Raw genomic sequence first — 17,644 nt, 5'->3', positions numbered from 1 at the left:
TGTAGCTTTAAAACAATGCTTTGTCTCGTTAAAAAAAAGTAAAAATTGCACCAGTTTTATGACAAATAACAATAGTATGCATTGTTCTGTATAGTGGTTGGATTTACCCCAAGTTCTTTATCATAAGAGGGCAATTCTGACCAAGAAACACATGATAAAGAAAATGCAGAATTATGATTACTTTCTACTGAACTTGGAAGAAGAAAAAAAATATATTATTAAAAATACAAAATTAAAGGTATAAATCTAAATGAAAATAAAACATTACTTCCCTCCACACCCATCTCTATAAGAACATCTACAATTATCTATATAACAATATTGCTTTCTATCTGCTCTCTCTATATGAAAAAAATTAAAAACAATTTAAAGCTTTTAAATATTTCAAGATAAACAATATCTTTGTTTTTTTTTTTTTATAGATGAAACTTGTATATGTATGGTGCATATTACACAAATCAGACGTCGGAAAAAGCCACAACACGGTCGGATTTACCCCATGCGTATATAGTCATAATAAAATCACTTTCCAACAAGAAAAATTCAAATTATATGCTTTATGAACAATGAAACGTGTTGCAAGAAGCCCGATTGACCTGCTTCCCGTATCGTTTTTAGGTACACAGTAGTCGGCTTCTATAATGAAGTTGTCGATCTCATGTCAACAACCTCAGTGGTCGGAATATGACCAGATTACCCTAATGTATGACAGGTGAATTGTAAGCAACGGTAGGAGCCCCTGTTATTTTATAGAATAAGTCTTCATAATTAACTCAAGGACACTTTCGACTTGAAATATCACTCATTCGGAGCAATTCAACTGATTCCTATATGAATTAACCTAAATACTTATCAATCAGAATTAAATCGTGACTTCTTACCGTGTGGTGACGTCTTTAGACTATCAAAGCAAAGCATACTCACTCTGTGCGTCACTGAAGTAGAAATTATCAACAGATTCACCTTCACTTTTGAAGCTAAATTTCACCTTAAAAGCTTCGAAACTTGACAGCATATAACTTACACAATAAACAATGGATATATAAAATTATCTATCGTGATGCTGGTGTTAGTTGTCTGCCACGATCGAAGAACTGGGTGATGGTAGCCGCTGTGTAACACTACATGATTCTCCATTTTGCCACTACAACCCACATAGCAAAGGTGAATATAATACGTAGGCCAATCAAAATTCGGTTTCCGATAGCGGATGTACGCTATGTCCTACATAATCCAAAACAACGTCTTCAACATGCTTTACAGGTCGTGTCAATACGTGGGCCTCAGAGTTGTGGCTTTCATCAAAGGTATGACGTCTCCAATTAGTCCAGCTGGCCTGGCAATATAAATTTAACTTCATTTCATAAACTCAGTGTACATAAAGTTCATTTAATGTTTTTCAAATCATATCATTATAAGTTTAACATATCAAAAATGATGCATCCACGTTAGGTTGTTTTTGTTGTTGTTTTTGCTGTTGTTTTTTTTTTTTTGTTTTTTTTTTTTAATCCAATGTTCCCAAATAATAATAATAATAATAGTTTCTTAAAACCGGCATCTTATTTATATCTTAGGTCAGACCGGATGACGACAATAACGACGATGATTATGACGAAAGAACGAATTATATTACTTTTGAATTATTAAAACTTTCAAAGGATTTATTACATACATACATACATACATACATACATACATACATACATACATACATTGATGTGAGAAAGCTTGCCAGTAGCTTCTCGTGGGTCAGTGGTTCTTTCCGGGGCTTTCCCGGATTCTTCCTCCACTAATAATACTGGCCGCCATGTATAGCCTATCGTGTGCTGAAAAATGGCGTTAAACCCTACAACAACAACAACATGCATTGATACATAAGAAAAATAAATATCGTTTGAGAAATATGGCCTTGTTTCAATCCTAATGTTAATGTAAACATTTAGAAATTATCGGACAGAATATTTTCCCGGCATAATTTATATAGAATTCGATGACATTACATATAACACTTTTTTACTTCAGATAATTTAACTGGCGATCTTTTCAATGGTTCTATATATACAGTTCGTCACAATTAACGCGTGTAACCATATAATTGTTAGAGACTGGCATCTCCTTTGTTAAATCTAATATGATTCGTTTATCTGTATTTAAAATGACGTCAGCCTTTTAAAAAATTGTTAGAGTTTGGCATAAAAGTAAGAAAAAGAAAACTAATAATTCAAAAATTAAACCTGTGTATACTCTGTGCCTGCGTGCTGTTTGGTTTTTAAAGTGACATTTGTTAGTATGGTTTTGTTTTAATCTCTTTTAGTTTGTTTTCATACGGCAATATACATTTGTAGGGATTCCCAGAAGAATCTACCTCACGTGACGCCGTTATAACATAGCCGGGGCCCCGAGTGGCCGAGTGGTCTAAAGCGCTCTCCGTTACGGATCACTGCCATCTCACCTCTGCCTGCGTGTGTTCGAGTCTCGGATTCAGCCAATGTCGGTATGTGAGAAAGAATGCCAGTAGCTTCTCGTGGGTCGGTGGTTCTTTCCGGGGTTTTCCCGGGTTCTTCCTCCACCATTAATACTGGCCGCCATGTATAGCCTATCGTGTTAAACACTACAACAACAACATAACATAGCCTCTCACCCCAACCCACCTCAACCATGTAGAAGACATAGCCGTCCTGTCCTTTATAATTAGAGTAGGATACATTACGTATTTATTTTAAATTAGTTTATCTAAGTGGTTGTTTGTATTTGGTTATTATGTTATCATTAGCCATACAATCACCCTTATTGTTGTTTATGGTCTATCGCATTGTGGCTACTTCATTTATGTCCATATACATTTCATATATATCTATATTCCACTCAGTTCAACTGGGATTTCTGTGTTAATTTCAAAATAGCTTTCTATGTCAGTTTCAGCATGACTTTCTTCTCAATTCCAACATGACTTTCTATGTCAATTTCTACCAGTGGTGTAGCAAATATATTTGGGCTCCTATGCAAAGCTTACCGATGAACCCTTGCTTCTGTTTTTATTAAAATCAAATGCCAACGCCATATATTTGTACTCGTAAATATGTATTATCAATTCTAGTATTTGATCGGTGGTGCATTGTCTATTCATAGTTTCTTTTTATAGTTTAGAAAAATTAATGTTTTGATGGGTTTGTTGGCCCCCGGTATTCGTGGACCCATGTGTCTTTTATGATCTTGCTATATGGTAGCTACACTCCTGATTTCAACATGACTTTCTAAGTTAGTTTCAACCTGGATTTCAATATCAAATTGACCAGATACAGCATTTTTATTCATGTATTCACTTTCGGCAACAATAATTATTTATATTTGATTCCGGGGTAGCGGTTTCAATACGTTTCAATAGCATGGCACTCGATACACTATAGAGTATATTGCGATCACGTTCAAAATAATCTAGTCTCGAAAAACTGTCATTGTACAGGTTTGAAAACACTACACTTTTATACTGCTCTGGTGGCCTAGTGGTTAGAATGTCCTCCTCGGAGGTGGGAGTTCGTGGGTTCGAATTTATAAAAATAAAAATGGTACTAGCAGCTGCCTCGATTGGCGTTCAGCATTAAGAGGTTATTGTTAGGACTGGTCCACTCAATTGATGACCGGATAATATGACTGGGTGAGACATCATGCTACGTGTATGAGGCATGAAGCCCCAATGCTAGACATCACTATTAACTGTCACACTACAGACATCGTAGCGATATGACTGAAAGCTATGTTAAAAATCCAACACACACACACACACACTTATCGTCAAAATGACCCCCATAATGTTTGATTATATTAAATAAACAAATATTACTGGCGTTTTGTAGGGATAAATAGATATGATTTTTAATACGACTGTTTACGTTTAAGAATACTATAAAAGACTGTGAATGCTTGTTGTATTTAGGGTTTGTCTGAAGGAAAACAACATTGATAGGGCTGGTTATCTCTCTTAAGTAATAAAGATATTTTAATACAAATGCAGATATATATATATATATATATATATATATATATATATATATATATATATATATATATATAAATGAGGTGCAACTCATACAGATACGTGTTTTTAAATAAAATAATTGTGTGTTTTTTATATAGGTATATGCAGGATTTATAGGGTTTAAACAATTTTATAAAGTTCACGTGTGAGCAAAGACTTATTTTATTTTATAAAATGATGCATGTTGTGAAGCCAGTTTACACCAGTACGACATATTTCCTTTTAAATTGAGTCCAACTGCCTTGATGCTTCGGTAGAACAGGGTCAGTGTAGTTTGTTCAATAATTTACGACGGGGTCGATCTTACATCCATATGATGAGCATTTTATTTTTCATAGCATTCAACAAAATGAAACCTGCATGCTAATACAAACTTACTGGACCAGTCAGACACGACGATTTTATCTACCCATATTTGTTTCTTTACTGGACCACAGATTAAATTCTTGAAATAGGAAACAAAACCCCTAGACCAGTCAATGTCTGAAGACAATTAGCAGGCACTAATAGTATGTTTTTATTTAAAGAACGCAGACAATAACCAATCGTGATAAATGTGTCAGTGTGTTGTTAAGCATATTGAGAAATTCTTTATTTAGTTATACAGAATCAACGGTTCATTCCATGTTACAAACGAGAATATTTAAATGCATTAAACTCCAATTTTAAAAGCTATTTTAATAATTGTTCATTTTTGTCGGAGTAAGTTGAACGGTATTCACTGCTTTCCTTTTACTGCATATCCTAATCTTTTCGTTTGCAAAACTCTTCTCCCTTTCGAAACTCGATATCACGAAACTCTTTTGTTGAACATTTCTTTTAAAAAAAAAACATCGTACGTTTCTTCTAACCTGTTTTCTTTTCCAGACCATGAATATTTCGAGAATATAAAAACTTTGCAGTACTATCATTTTGTTTTTTATCCATTGTTGTTTTTCTTTATATGCCTGCATGCTAACTCTGTCACTGTTTATTCACATGACTTAACATAAACTCTTTGAATGGAAATATTTTCCTTTCTTTTTTGCGTAGTGGTTTTGTAGACTGTTTGGTTAATTATTCTTTTAATTCACTGCGTTTCTTTTTTTTTTTTTTTTTTTTGTTTTCTACTGTAATTTGTTCACGCAAGTGCTTGATATTTACATAAACTCTATACAACAAATTGATAAGTTTTATGATTGGAACGTTGCCTTAGTTTTATTAACAGGCCAACATGACGACAATCTAAAACATGTACTTTTTATTTTCAAAGCAATTTACTACATTAATTCGAGTCTTTGAAACGTTTACCTGATTTCAGGTTTATATCAAGTGCCTGTTTTCATATATCTAATTATAAAAGATCTGTTTCAGATATCGTGTCACCAACGTGTCATTTTAAAACGAATTTGTATTCACAATAATTCGGTATCTCAGGAAAATTATAGAACCTGCAGAGTTTAAGATATATTTTGCGATTATCCCAATACTGATTTGTGCACGTATCCACATCAAATACATAACTTATTTATTCATCATAACCTTCTTGCTGTTACAATGATGTTGGTTATTTCCACATCATCATCTTTAATTGAACTATGAAGATCTGCATAATTAAAACAAGGAAAATATTTTATTTTTTTTATGTTTTAATCGTTTTGCTAGTAATCTTATTCACTTAAACGTTATTCTTCAACGCGACTACTTTTGATAAGACTTATTTGATCCAAACTTAAAAAGAAATGGGAATTAAGCGAAACCCAAAACAAATTAGAGCTAAACTAAAGTAAATCTAAGGCCAGAATATACATACCGTACACAAGACACTGGGGCTCGTTACAAAGAAACTCAAGGGATGGGGGTTCTAACCTTAATAATATAACAGAGCATACCAAGCAGGGAACCAGACTACAACACATGTATTTTGTTTTCTGTGAGGAAAATTTGCAACCAGGGAGTTCAAGTTCTCGTTGTAGCTGTTCAGATTTTGGTAACTGTTGCCAGAGATATGGAATGATGTAGTTGAAATATTACTAAATTCTACATGAACGATGTACATGGATTATCAGATATCCCGACAAGGACATAAAAGGTTATATCTCCATTTTCGGTGGGACCCTAATTTCGCGGCTCCATTTAGTTCTACTGTATTCCTATGTTCACGCTACTGGTTAGTGATCGTCAAAAGCAAGCAGAATTCTCCACAGGGGTTCGTTACAAAGAAAATTTGGAGTATCCGTCCATGAATCAAGGGATGGGGGGGGGGGGTAACCTGTATAATGTATTTTCCAGATTTTCTTTGTAACGAACCCCTGTCGAATTCTCCAGTAGATTTTGATAAAAGAAAAAAGAACACATTGGAATATTAAAATTCAGGGTTTTTAGCCCTTGCCAGTTTATTTTCAATCACGAGGCGCAAAGATTTTGAGTGTAACTTATTGTCGATAGTGAATAATGTTTCAAATGCACGAAGTAATTGTTGTTGTAGGATTTAATGCCATTTTTCAGCAACCTATACATGGCGGCCAGTATTAATGGTGGAGGAAGAACCCGGGAAAACCCCCGGAAAGAACCACCATCCCACGAGAAGCTACAGACAAGCTTTCTCACATGCCCATGTTGGCTGAATCCAAGACTCGAACCCACACAGACAGAGGTGAGATGGCAGTGATCCGTAATGGAGAGCGCCTTAGACCACTCAGCCACTGAAGTAATTGTAACCAAGGTTCAAGTTGAAATGAATAATTTAACAATGACTCACACTTTTATCAGTTTGGATTGAACAAATAAAAAGATGGAGGGGACTTGAAATACTGGTTATTAAAAGATAATGACTCGGAGCCAGAATGGAAAAAATTGCAGTGTTTCTTGTATGATAGTCATTCATGGAATTATTTTTCATGACAAAACTTGACATCTGCTTTGGAAACATCTGTGCCTTCTTAGGTTTCCTCTTATACTCCGATATCTTTGGATAGTTACACAGGAGAGAAAACTGATCTGAATCAAGATGCTATTCAAAGTACAGTCACAAAATTTTTGTGTTTTCTTTTTATTCACCATAGGAATGCAGCATGTTTTAAGAATTATAGGCTGTTCTCATATGGATAACTCATTTCAGGACAACTCATTTGCAGTAGTTACTCCCCTTGGCCCATCTAAACCATATGTTTTAATGATTTGACATGTTTTACGTTTATCTTTTTATCTTATATCACTTTTGCAGAATTTGACAGTTTACTTTTTTATCTTGTTGTAACTCATGTTTACATTTTTTTGGGAGGGTTTATCTTAAAGTTTTTGTTTTATTTTTCATTAGTTGGCACCATAAAGCCAGGGTTATGATGGATGTTGTGAAACACCACTACATGCATACACACGGTAGTTACTGAACTCGGACTGTGTTAACCATTATCTCACATATGGATCTTAATTCATTCATAGTTTAGCACATGGTTTTACTGGCATTATACATGATCTGATATATCTTGAATAATATTCAAACATAAATTTCTTAATTGTTGGTACAAGTTTTTTCCAATACTGATTCATGTTGCTATACATAGAGCTGGGACAAGTAACGGCTGAGCTACCATAGTCAACATTGTTCATTTTCTGGTTTCAGTGGTGGCCTTGATATCAGACAGATACCCACTGTTAGGGCAGTGCTTTCCTTAATTGCTGTGGGCCAGGTGATTTACCTGGCTACTTTTCCTTTATACCTGACTCCTTTAAAAAAGAACATGTATCCCCATTGGTGGAGTTTCCTGATCCCCCCGCCTACTCAACTCACCCTCCAACTTTGAAACCAGCTGAAGGCCCTGCTCTAATAGGGTAATAAAGCGCTATGTAAGTGCTTTCTCTTCACCATGGGTCTTGCAATGCTAGTTTTGGATCCCAATATTTTAAGTTGACCTTAAAAAAATAGCTTTCAATTATTATATTAGATTCTCTTTCTCTCTGTCCCTAGCCCAGTCATACCAAAGACTTATAAAAATGGTACTAACAGCAGCCTTGCTTGGTGCTCAGCATTAAGAGGTTAGTGTTAGGACTGGTTGGCCTGGTGTCAGGATAATGTGAATGGGTGGGACATCATGCTACATGTCTGCGGCATGATGCCCCAGTACTAGATATCACTATAAACTGTCACACTGCAGACATCGTAGTGATATGACTGAAAAATTGTTAAAGCTACATTAAAAATCCAAATCACACACACTCAATTATTAAAAAATTTCCCCACCAAGGTATAAGGGAAGAAAAAGCTAAATTTTCAGAAAGGGTAATCATATCACATGAAATAAGGAATTTTCATATTAAAAATGTGAGATAACAATAAAGTGGACATTTTTTGGTGCTGTTTAGTTTAGTATTTTGCATAGATTTTTAAAAAGAATTTCCCTGGTTTTGATCATTAGTTATACTGGCTGTTTAAAAAATGACCTCAGATGTTATTCAAAGAACTTTTAATTCCCTTTATTTTGGTATATGATTAATGTGTGTAATATAGTTCATAGAGTATACAGCTTGGCTTGACTTCAGATGAGCACCTTCTTAAAAACTGTTATCTCCACTTGGTCATTTTCACTTCCTGGACTTAAGAGGTAAATTGTATAAAAACAAAGAGCTGATAACTATTTTTTACATTTATATATTTGGTCATTTATTCATCATGCTTTCAGAAGCTTTTATTGTCTTGTCTGGTAAAATTCCTTTTCCATATGCAAGTAACTGCTAAAGATATTGTACTTTAAACTAATCAAAACTGATCCTTTTAGCAAATGAGACCTCCAAAGAACTTTTATCCACAGTAATTGAAAGTCAGTTAGAAAACATAGAAGGTGTTCCAACATTCTCTCCAGTGTACATTTTGCAAATGTTGTTGTTGTTGTTGTAGGGTTTAACACCATTTTTCAGCGCACGATAGGCTATACATGGCGGCCAGTATTAATGGTGGAGGAAGAACCCTGGAAAACCCCAGAAAGAACCACCGACCCACGAGAAGCTACTGGCAAGCTTTCTCACATACCCACATTAGCCGAATTTGAGACTCAAAACCCACGCAGACAGAGGTGAGATGGCAATGATCTGTAATGGAGAGCGCTTTAGACCACTCGGCCACTCGGGGCCCCTGTTGCAAATGTAAACAACATCACCTTACAACCACCACTCTCTCAGAAGTTCATAATGTCTGTAGAGTGCCCCATTACATGAAAGCAAAGTTAGTAATAAATGTAGTAAACAAAATTTTTCTTAGTGAAGTTTTATTGATTGATTTTAATTCTAATTATTGTTTGCCTATTAATTGACTATATTTTCTCACCTGACCCCCACCCCTCCACCTGGACCTCCACTTTTCCTATCATGACCCCATTTTCTGGCATCTGAGACTTTCAGATTCTTAGTGTCAATGGTCTACAGTGAGCTCTAGAGCCAGATAGCTTGATCTCTTGAACTCCCACACCTCCCCAGCCATCAATCTTCATTGCAAACTGTAAGAAAAAAAAATAGGCTTCCAGAATACAGTAAAACTTTTCACAGTTAAAATTATTAATTGAATTGTTGAAAGTAGTCAGAGTCTTCCTGTTTTCTTTAGTCTTCCATTTTTATTTTTCTTCATTTGTTTAAAAGATGGAGTTTCTCCAAATTTTCTGATATTGTTCATGCTTAAAAGTTTTGTCATGCTGTGAATGGCAGAGCATATGAAGAAGTGATAGAGGAACTGCATCATACACTGCACACAATATTTTATATTTTTGCCTCTTTGTGGAACCTGATAACCTTGCAGAAGAATAAAAATCCAATACAGTATATAAAGGCAGAGACTGAAAGTCTGAGTTACAGATATAAAGTGAAAGTATTGGTGGGGTGGTGGTTGTAAAAGAACACTTTCCCAAGGCCAATCCAGTCCCAATTTGGTGACATGTTTTTAGCCATGAACTGTCTTATAAGGTTTCCAGACAGTTCCTATTTCAGTGTTTTTTAACTAAACAGGTTGCATTGCATTTTTCCATTCTATGGAGAGATATAACAAGTTCCCATAGACCAAGCTGGTACTGGATGAGACCAAGATGGTTATACAGAAATTAACATTTTTTGGCAGACACAAGTATTTAAAATAATGCATACAAAATGAACAACATCCTTAACAATATCTGACACTGTTATGCTTCGGTTGGGCAGATTAATTGAGGAATGATTCTAAATACACAACTTATTCTCATCTAGTTGGGAATACCATTTGAAGTTAATATTCTATTAGACTATACAAAGCTGGACTGGGTCCAGTAGAGCTTTCATACAGCCAGCTCATTATTTCTAATAGTGTTCAGCCAAAATACTCCAGCATATAAGCTGATTGATACATATCATGGAACTGTGTAATAAACTAGGACCAGTGAGTGCATAATTTTTTTGTAGATCCACGTCTATACATGTACATGTCATGTATGCATGCATATTGCAATGTGTAGTCACTGCTCCCAAACAGGTTAACTCAATGCCCAGGACCTGTCATCTTATATGGAACCTTTTCCTCCATAGTTACGTGCCCAAGGGCCCAGTGATGATTCTTTTGTGATAGTACAGACAGCTTTTGAGTGCAAGCAAATTTTCATAAAGAAAAAGTGCTTCTTTAGAGGCCTCATGCCTCTGTTCTACCATGTATTTTTTTAAAAATCACGAGTGCTTTAATATATGTACTATCATTTTTTAGTCCTGTTAAGAGTGCAATCAGAATGTCAATAAAATGGATTTACATGTCTGTAACTTTACAGAATGCCATGTTGCACCTTGAGAACATGACCATGGGTTTGCCACTGTTGTTTTTCCTATGTCCCCCTCAAATCCTGACCTTAGTGCACACAATGTGCACATTTTTGCATCAGAAAAAAGATTGAAAAGTAAGCCTACTACATTTCTAAATTTCAAGTCCATCCTTGTCTGTGTTGGTGGCTAGTAATGGCTGAATTTGCTAAATATGATAAAAACTGTATGATGGCAATTGATATCTGTTTTAAACATATTTGTCAGTTGAAATATTCAAGGTTTATGTTATGTAAAGTCTCTGACCACAAGTAATGTAACCAGATTTCGAGGTTGATGGCACACCTATGGTGACGAAGATTTAATTTATTTAAATGTTTGGATAATAACAAACAAGGTTGTGTTTATATTCTAATCAATGATAAATTAATTAATTAATTAATTTGAAATAAAAAGTAATTTAAAAAAATGTGAATTATAAAAATAAATGCTGGTAGAAAATCAGTGAATACTTACATTAAATGAGAGCAAAATCTTTAACAGAAAATTCCATAGTGCAGCTCATTTCAAGCGAATCCGATGTTCTGACATGTTACAATTTTTGTGATTTACTGGAGCATTTTAGATATTGCTATTAGGCCAAACAAAAACATGTTTGTGGTCAGCCAACCAGCACTTTCTGTCATGGCCAACCATAGCACTTTTTCCTCCATGTTGAAAACAAAAAATTGATCTCTGTACCCTAATTTTAAAACCAGCGCAATAGGAAACACATAGTGATGTTGGAGGGGCTTATGATAATGTACATTAAGTGTCGAAAGAAAAGACAATAGTACAGTGTAGATGACAATTGTCAGGAGCTAAAAACTATCAAAACAAAATAGATTTTATGATTTTTTAAGCACTTTTTAGTGCATTAAGTATTATGTACTATTTTCCTTTTGTCCATTTAAATTGTTGTGTCTCCCAGTTTTGGAGGATGGGGGACAAAGCTGTTGTTAGTATATGTACAACATTGAAAATGTATTAGTCTTTATTTTTATTTTGTTTTTTACATTTCAGCATGATAATGTGATAACAGAAAGCAAGATGTCTTCTTATCTCCCCAATATTTCTCTCAGCACATTGTGGGCAATTCCAAGCCGACTTAATCAGCTACCCCGTAAAGTAACATTGACTGTTGGGGTCGGATTGGCCTTGATTGCAGTTTTAGCTGCTATTTTTCGGAGAAAAAGGAGAAAAACAGGTCAGGAAGAAAAGAGTAGGAAGGCACAAGAGTATCTCAAGACGGGGAGAATTCCTGTCCCTCATAGTCCAAATGGAGGTAAATGATTGTCACTGTACATGAATTTTTTTTCTCCTCCTTATTTCTTTTTAAAAAAAAGGTTTGCATTTTTATCCTTGTCTGAGCATTTGTCTGGACTTTGTTATGTAACTCTTATTACACAATGGAAAATGATGACTTTGGATCCTTGTATTTAATTTAGTCTGGTTTGTGCATGTATTAGGTTTTTTTAAAATTTGAACTGGCATGATTTTGCATAACCCTGGTCCACTAGGGGTATGACCTGGCCCAGGGGTCAGTGTTGCAAAAGTGCATATGTATATTTCAATCTTTTGTGTTTATATTATCATTTATCTCCAGCAAGTTGATATAAAGTTAAAGGATCAGGATCTTGATAGTTTCCAAGCAGCGAGCATGGTCAGATCCTGTACAGAGGTATGACCCAGTGCCTGTATTAGAAGACATAGTGAATTGATCTCCTCATGCCCAATGAAGTTGTGACTGAGGTGTATGTCCTTAGCTCCAGCAGCATGACCAATTTTATGATTTCATCATATTGTGTCCTTCAAACCTTAGGGCAAGACCCAGTGGTATAATCTTAAAACCATTGCATACTGTATTATATCCTAGATGTTGATGTTGACATGTGCCAACTTTCAGATCAACACCTGCAACAGTTCGCTTACATCATACTTGTGCACAGCTGTTGTGCCGATTTATGGACCATCTTAAATATTTTAGGTCTGTATTTTCACAGTTGTAGGAGGAGAAACACTTCATTTTTAGCAGCTGGACAGATAAATAGACGTACAGATGAACAGAACAACATGATACCAGTGTTTTTCTCTAAAAAAATGTAGAGATAACGAGGATAGTGCAGGGTTGTAACTATAATTGCAGATTTGCTCCATACTGTAACTGATGAATTTATATGTGGCTGATATCTTGGAATCTCTAGAATTGATAACAGTTTAATTTTAACCCATTTATTTTAGTCAAATTATGATAGATATTAGAATAGTGCCAAAAACATGTGAGAAAAGAAATGCTGACATTGAAAAAGCATGAATAGGATTATGGCAGAGTTTGCTGAGACTACATATTCTGAGAAAGAAACAAACATTTTATTTCAAATTTCAGATATTCCTCTCAGAAGTAAAAGAAATAGCAGTCCTAGCTCCTTTCGCTCCCTTCTAAAGCAGAGGTCATTAAGTGGCTCCACGTCAAGTCTGGGAGCTGCATCCACTGGCACGGCCTCCACTATCACACATGGTGCCACAGATACCACCAACATGACACCGCCACAACTCTGCCAACTTGGTAATTCAATAAAAAGAGAGTTTAAAAAAATTAACAAGCTTTGAAAGGTAACCTATGTTGTGAACTTGCTGCTAAACTTGTACAATCATGCAGACATAAAGATGTCGTTAGTAAGGATTAACCAATGTTTTAAATCAATTTTCTTATATTGTTTTCTGATTGAGCTGCAACTATAAAATTATTGAGGAACAATAATAATACCTAGTGATTTATACAATTTTGTTGACATGACCTGAGGACTATACTCTGAATAAAATACCTAGGTTTGTGGAAGTCAGAAGGAATTGAAAGACACTTTTCCAGAATACTCCATCCATCCATCCATCCAGTGTTAAATGGACTGGTCAACATAAAGCTTTTATAAATGTTTCATTCATCTCATCACACATATGTAATAGGATGGAGTGATATAATTAGTGCCCCCCCTCCCCATCTCATCAGATTTTAAATGCAGTACCCAACGCAATTCATGTAGAAATATATTATCACTACCCAACATCTCTAATATAAGTGGTTTTATTAATTGACATGTGCATGTTTACAGGTCTGGAGACATTGCAACAGGCCATATCTTACTGGGAGGATGCAGTCATGAAGATGGGATATCTAGATGAAAATCCATATCTGGCCATTCCCGTAAGTTAGATTTCCATAGATCCTAATGCTTTAATATCTGGCCATTCCTTTAAATTAAATTTTCACAGATTCTAATGCTTTATATTTAACTCGGACTGTTTCCTCACCTGTGAATGGTAAAATATCAATATTACTTTTCTGAGGGTGCCTGCCTCAACAGTGATACATTTCTTTACTAAATTCTTTGAAAGTCATATTTCTTCTACACTTAGTTGCTGTATTTAACAGAAAATTTGATATGATATTACTGACTGCTTAAAGTTGGTACCCAGATATATTGTGATTTTCTCTGTGCAGATATGGTATTATAATCTGCCTAAGATTTGTACTTAGATATATTGGGATTTTGTCTGTGCTGCACAAAAAGCAAAGAGCAGCATCATCATTTATGAGCAGTAACACCTATACAGGGATCTTTGAGGGGGACCTCTTGGGCCAAAAATAATACGCCTGTTGTTAAAATACCAAAAATCATAATCAGTGTGACTCTCTTTAGTTTTGAGAAAAATTCCCTTGTAGGTGCACACAATAAAAATTTGGCTGAGTGATATCTCCCCTCTTACATTCACTAGCATTTTTGTGGCGACAGCGATAAAATAAAAAAATATGTTAAAACTCAAGCCTTCATTTTGTCCAATATGTCTGTAAATAGGCTTATTCTGAAACATTGTGTTAATTTTTTTAGGTAGTTATTGTTTTGAGTCAGTCAGTGGTCCTCATTCTTTTAAATATGGATTTAATATGCACCAAATATACTGTAGGCTGCTTCCATAACTCATAGAATGAATAGTTGCCCATAGCTGCCAACCCTCATGAATTTGGTGTGAATTTCACGACTTTTTCAGCGATTCACGGATTCATGCCGCAAGCCAAAAATTCACCAATTCTCTTTAAAGAAAAATGATTTCCCGTTAAGCGCTAGTTGTGATATTCGCAGTTGCCGAAACGGTCCGGTACTGCTGATCGCGATATTAGTAGATCTACAGCCAATTAGTACAGGTGGCCCGGTAGCAAGCATTTTAGTTTATTTTAATCTATATGTATAAGAGTAGTTTTACAAATGCTTTTGAGAGAAACTGGGGCCTAACCGGAATTTTGCTCCGCGCATGCATCACCAACACTAATTTGTGCTACTGTTCAGCATCGCATGTAAGATCTTGAAAATGTCTTCACCACCAAGGAAGAAGTAATGTATTACTCAAAAAGTGACGTTTAATTTGGAATATATCAAAAATTGGCCGTGCATTCTGCCATTAAACATTGATTTTCATCATGCCTTTTGCACTCATTGTGCCATCGCAGAGACAATGTGAGGAAGCACATCAGTGCAAAAAACAAGTAGAAGTTGGGAAATTAAGAATTCGCAGATTTCAGCTCTCGAATATTTTAAGCCATCGGCGGAAGACCTGCAAGCTCCCAACGCTGAAGCATTATTTGTGAGTTTTCTTGTTGAACACAATCTACCTTTATCAGCTGGAGACCATGCTAAATATTTGTTCTGACAAATGTTCCCAGACTCGAAAATCGCTTCCAAATTTTTCTGTGGAAGGACCAAAAGTGCTGCAGCTCCTGTACATTCCTCACAGCAACAGTGACAGCGAAAGAGTATTTCCGCTAGTGAGGAAAAATAAGACAGACTTTAGGGCCTCCTTAGCTGCAGAAACTTTGTCAGCAATTTTAGTCACCAAGATCAACCAGCAGGCAAGAAGTCTGAACTGTTTAGAAAACAAATTTACGATCAAGCACTTGAGGAAGTTCAAGTCTGCCACAGTATCATGTCTTGATAAATAAATATTTCTGCATATATGTTGTGTTTTAGTTTTATATTGCGATCTTGATATAGTGTAGTATTGACGGGCAGAGTGGATGGAGTTATTGTCATAGTATTTTTCACTAATTCATGTTAAAATTCACGACTTTTTATCCCTATTTTCACTAATTGTGAGTCTGGAAGGTTGGCAGTTATGCAAGTTGCCTGTGACCTGAAAAAATTGCATAAAAATGTGGACATATGAAGGAAGTATATAAAGAACTAATTTGTGTGGTAATTTCAAATAAACAAGAACTAATTAGTGATTTATTGATTTACTGAGGTAACTTTCACAAATGTTGTTTTTGTTATTGCAGTGGTGATGATGGTGATAATGATTTTGTTTTTTTATTGCACTTTTGATACATTATTATTGGCTATATCATGCCAAGAACACTCTAAGCTAAGACAGACAACCCCAGGCTGGACTATACAGGTATTGAGCCTGTAACCTCAGATCATGGGTCGAGTTTTCTATCTTCCAATCTGTCAGAGTTCCCTGATAATAATTATGATAATCCTGCCAGTATAGTAACAGATTTAGTTTTAGATTTTATTGTTTTGATTTTCTTGGTGGTGTTTTTGTCAGTGTTTATGATTGAAATATGTTTCTATATACTTGAAACAGTTTATGAATGAAATTAATATTTTTCAGTTTAAATAATGGATAATAAAATGGAATTTCACAAATAGCAGACAACAAATCTCATTTTAGACTTTTAAATATAATTCAATTTAAAGCTGCTTTATCACCTTCCCTGCAAAAAATGTGAACACAGCTAAACATCCACATGTTCTTCCTTTCTACAAATTACTGATAGTCAATCACTTGATATTATAAACTTGATCAAATTCATCATGTATTAGCAAATCCTCAATAGGTTTTTATCTTCAGCTGATTGGTAAAGTCTTCATTAATTATCAGTATTTTAAAGAGAACAGCTCTGTGACTGGAGATGTTCTGGATATGTTCTGAGCACTTTTCTGTTTATTTTGTACACTTGTCTCTTTCTTCTTTAATGTATTATTGTTTTTTGGGCTGGTGGCCTTAATTACAGATACACGTAAATCTTAATTTAATCTGGTGGCCACTCTCTTTCTCCAATGGCAAATCCAGAGTACTCCCCCCATCCATGTTCTTTCCACTGAAGATAGCATAATTTTATAGAACTACAGGGAAAATTGGTCCAAAAAAGGCAACACAAATCAACGCATTCTCAAAATGAAAATACACCCAAATTTTTCTCTACCTTGTGTTCATTAATCACGTCACCAAGAGGTGCATAGTAAGTCAGTTGGTCACTGTTTGTATGTAATTAGGCTTCATTTTCCATATATATCACATTTAATCATTGCCACAAAGGGCAATTTAGCACCCCAGATTTCTTTCGCACGGTAAACAGGTGCTCTCGTATATCACCCATTGTGCAATAATGACTTTCCCATTAAATCTTTACTATGTTCTACATTTTGGTATAAGAGAGAGAGAGAGAGTTTTGGAATTTAGACAAGTTAATTTTAAACATTTTGTGTTTTCTTATAAAAAATTAATTTAGTTTTGACTTTTGCTCAGATTTCATTCATTTACAATCATTCATTTTGGATGTTGATTTTTAGTACAGAATTATGGTAATTCAATTTTGTTAGAACATTCCAGGACATTTTTATCAGAGCATGTTTTTTTCATGCCCCATAGTATGTTTTTCATTAGGGCATAACCGACTTTTGATCTGGAAATCGGATTCCACCGGATAGTATGAACTTCCGATTAATCGGAGTCGGACAAGGCAGGAACGACCGATTCGGATAATAA

The 17,644-nt window shown here is 35.1% G+C and overlaps 2 protein-coding genes across 7 annotated transcripts in view; one reads left to right on the top strand and one right to left on the bottom strand.

Annotated features, from left to right (window-relative positions):
- Window positions 1-1,179, bottom strand: part of LOC149771857 (delta-aminolevulinic acid dehydratase-like) — a 31,471-nt gene extending 30,292 nt beyond the window's left edge. Inside the window, exon 1 of the mRNA XM_089948128.1 lies at window positions 1,025-1,179. Within this exon, the coding sequence (XP_089804254.1) occupies window positions 1,025-1,137 (113 nt within the window). The 5' untranslated portion in view covers window positions 1,138-1,179. The remainder of the gene's footprint in view (window positions 1-1,024) is intronic.
- Window positions 1,180-1,214: 35 nt separating this feature from the next.
- LOC149771856 (mitoguardin-like) overlaps window positions 1,215-17,644 on the top strand; it is a 63,836-nt gene continuing 47,406 nt past the window's right edge. The window contains exons 1-5 of one of the 6 annotated variants that reach the window (XM_089948122.1): window positions 1,263-1,307; window positions 2,346-2,494; window positions 11,843-12,104; window positions 13,206-13,385; window positions 13,930-14,021. In XM_089948122.1, the coding sequence (XP_089804248.1) occupies window positions 2,489-2,494; window positions 11,843-12,104; window positions 13,206-13,385; window positions 13,930-14,021 (540 nt within the window). In that variant the 5' untranslated portion in view covers window positions 1,263-1,307; window positions 2,346-2,488. Of the gene's footprint in view, window positions 1,308-2,345; window positions 2,495-5,828; window positions 6,186-11,842; window positions 12,105-13,205; window positions 13,386-13,929; window positions 14,022-17,644 lie in introns of those variants that run through there. The other 5 variants (XM_089948125.1, XM_089948127.1, XM_089948124.1 and 2 more) reach the window with 5 other exon arrangements.

The sequence above is a fragment of the Sinohyriopsis cumingii genome, unplaced genomic scaffold, assembly GCF_028554795.1.
Source record: "Sinohyriopsis cumingii isolate HCF-2022 unplaced genomic scaffold, ASM2855479v2 utg001623l, whole genome shotgun sequence".
In the NCBI taxonomy this organism is placed as follows: Eukaryota; Metazoa; Mollusca; class Bivalvia; order Unionida; family Unionidae; genus Sinohyriopsis; species Sinohyriopsis cumingii.
The sequence above is the reverse complement of the archived record's forward strand: the minus strand, read 5'-3'. Positions and strand labels throughout refer to the sequence as shown.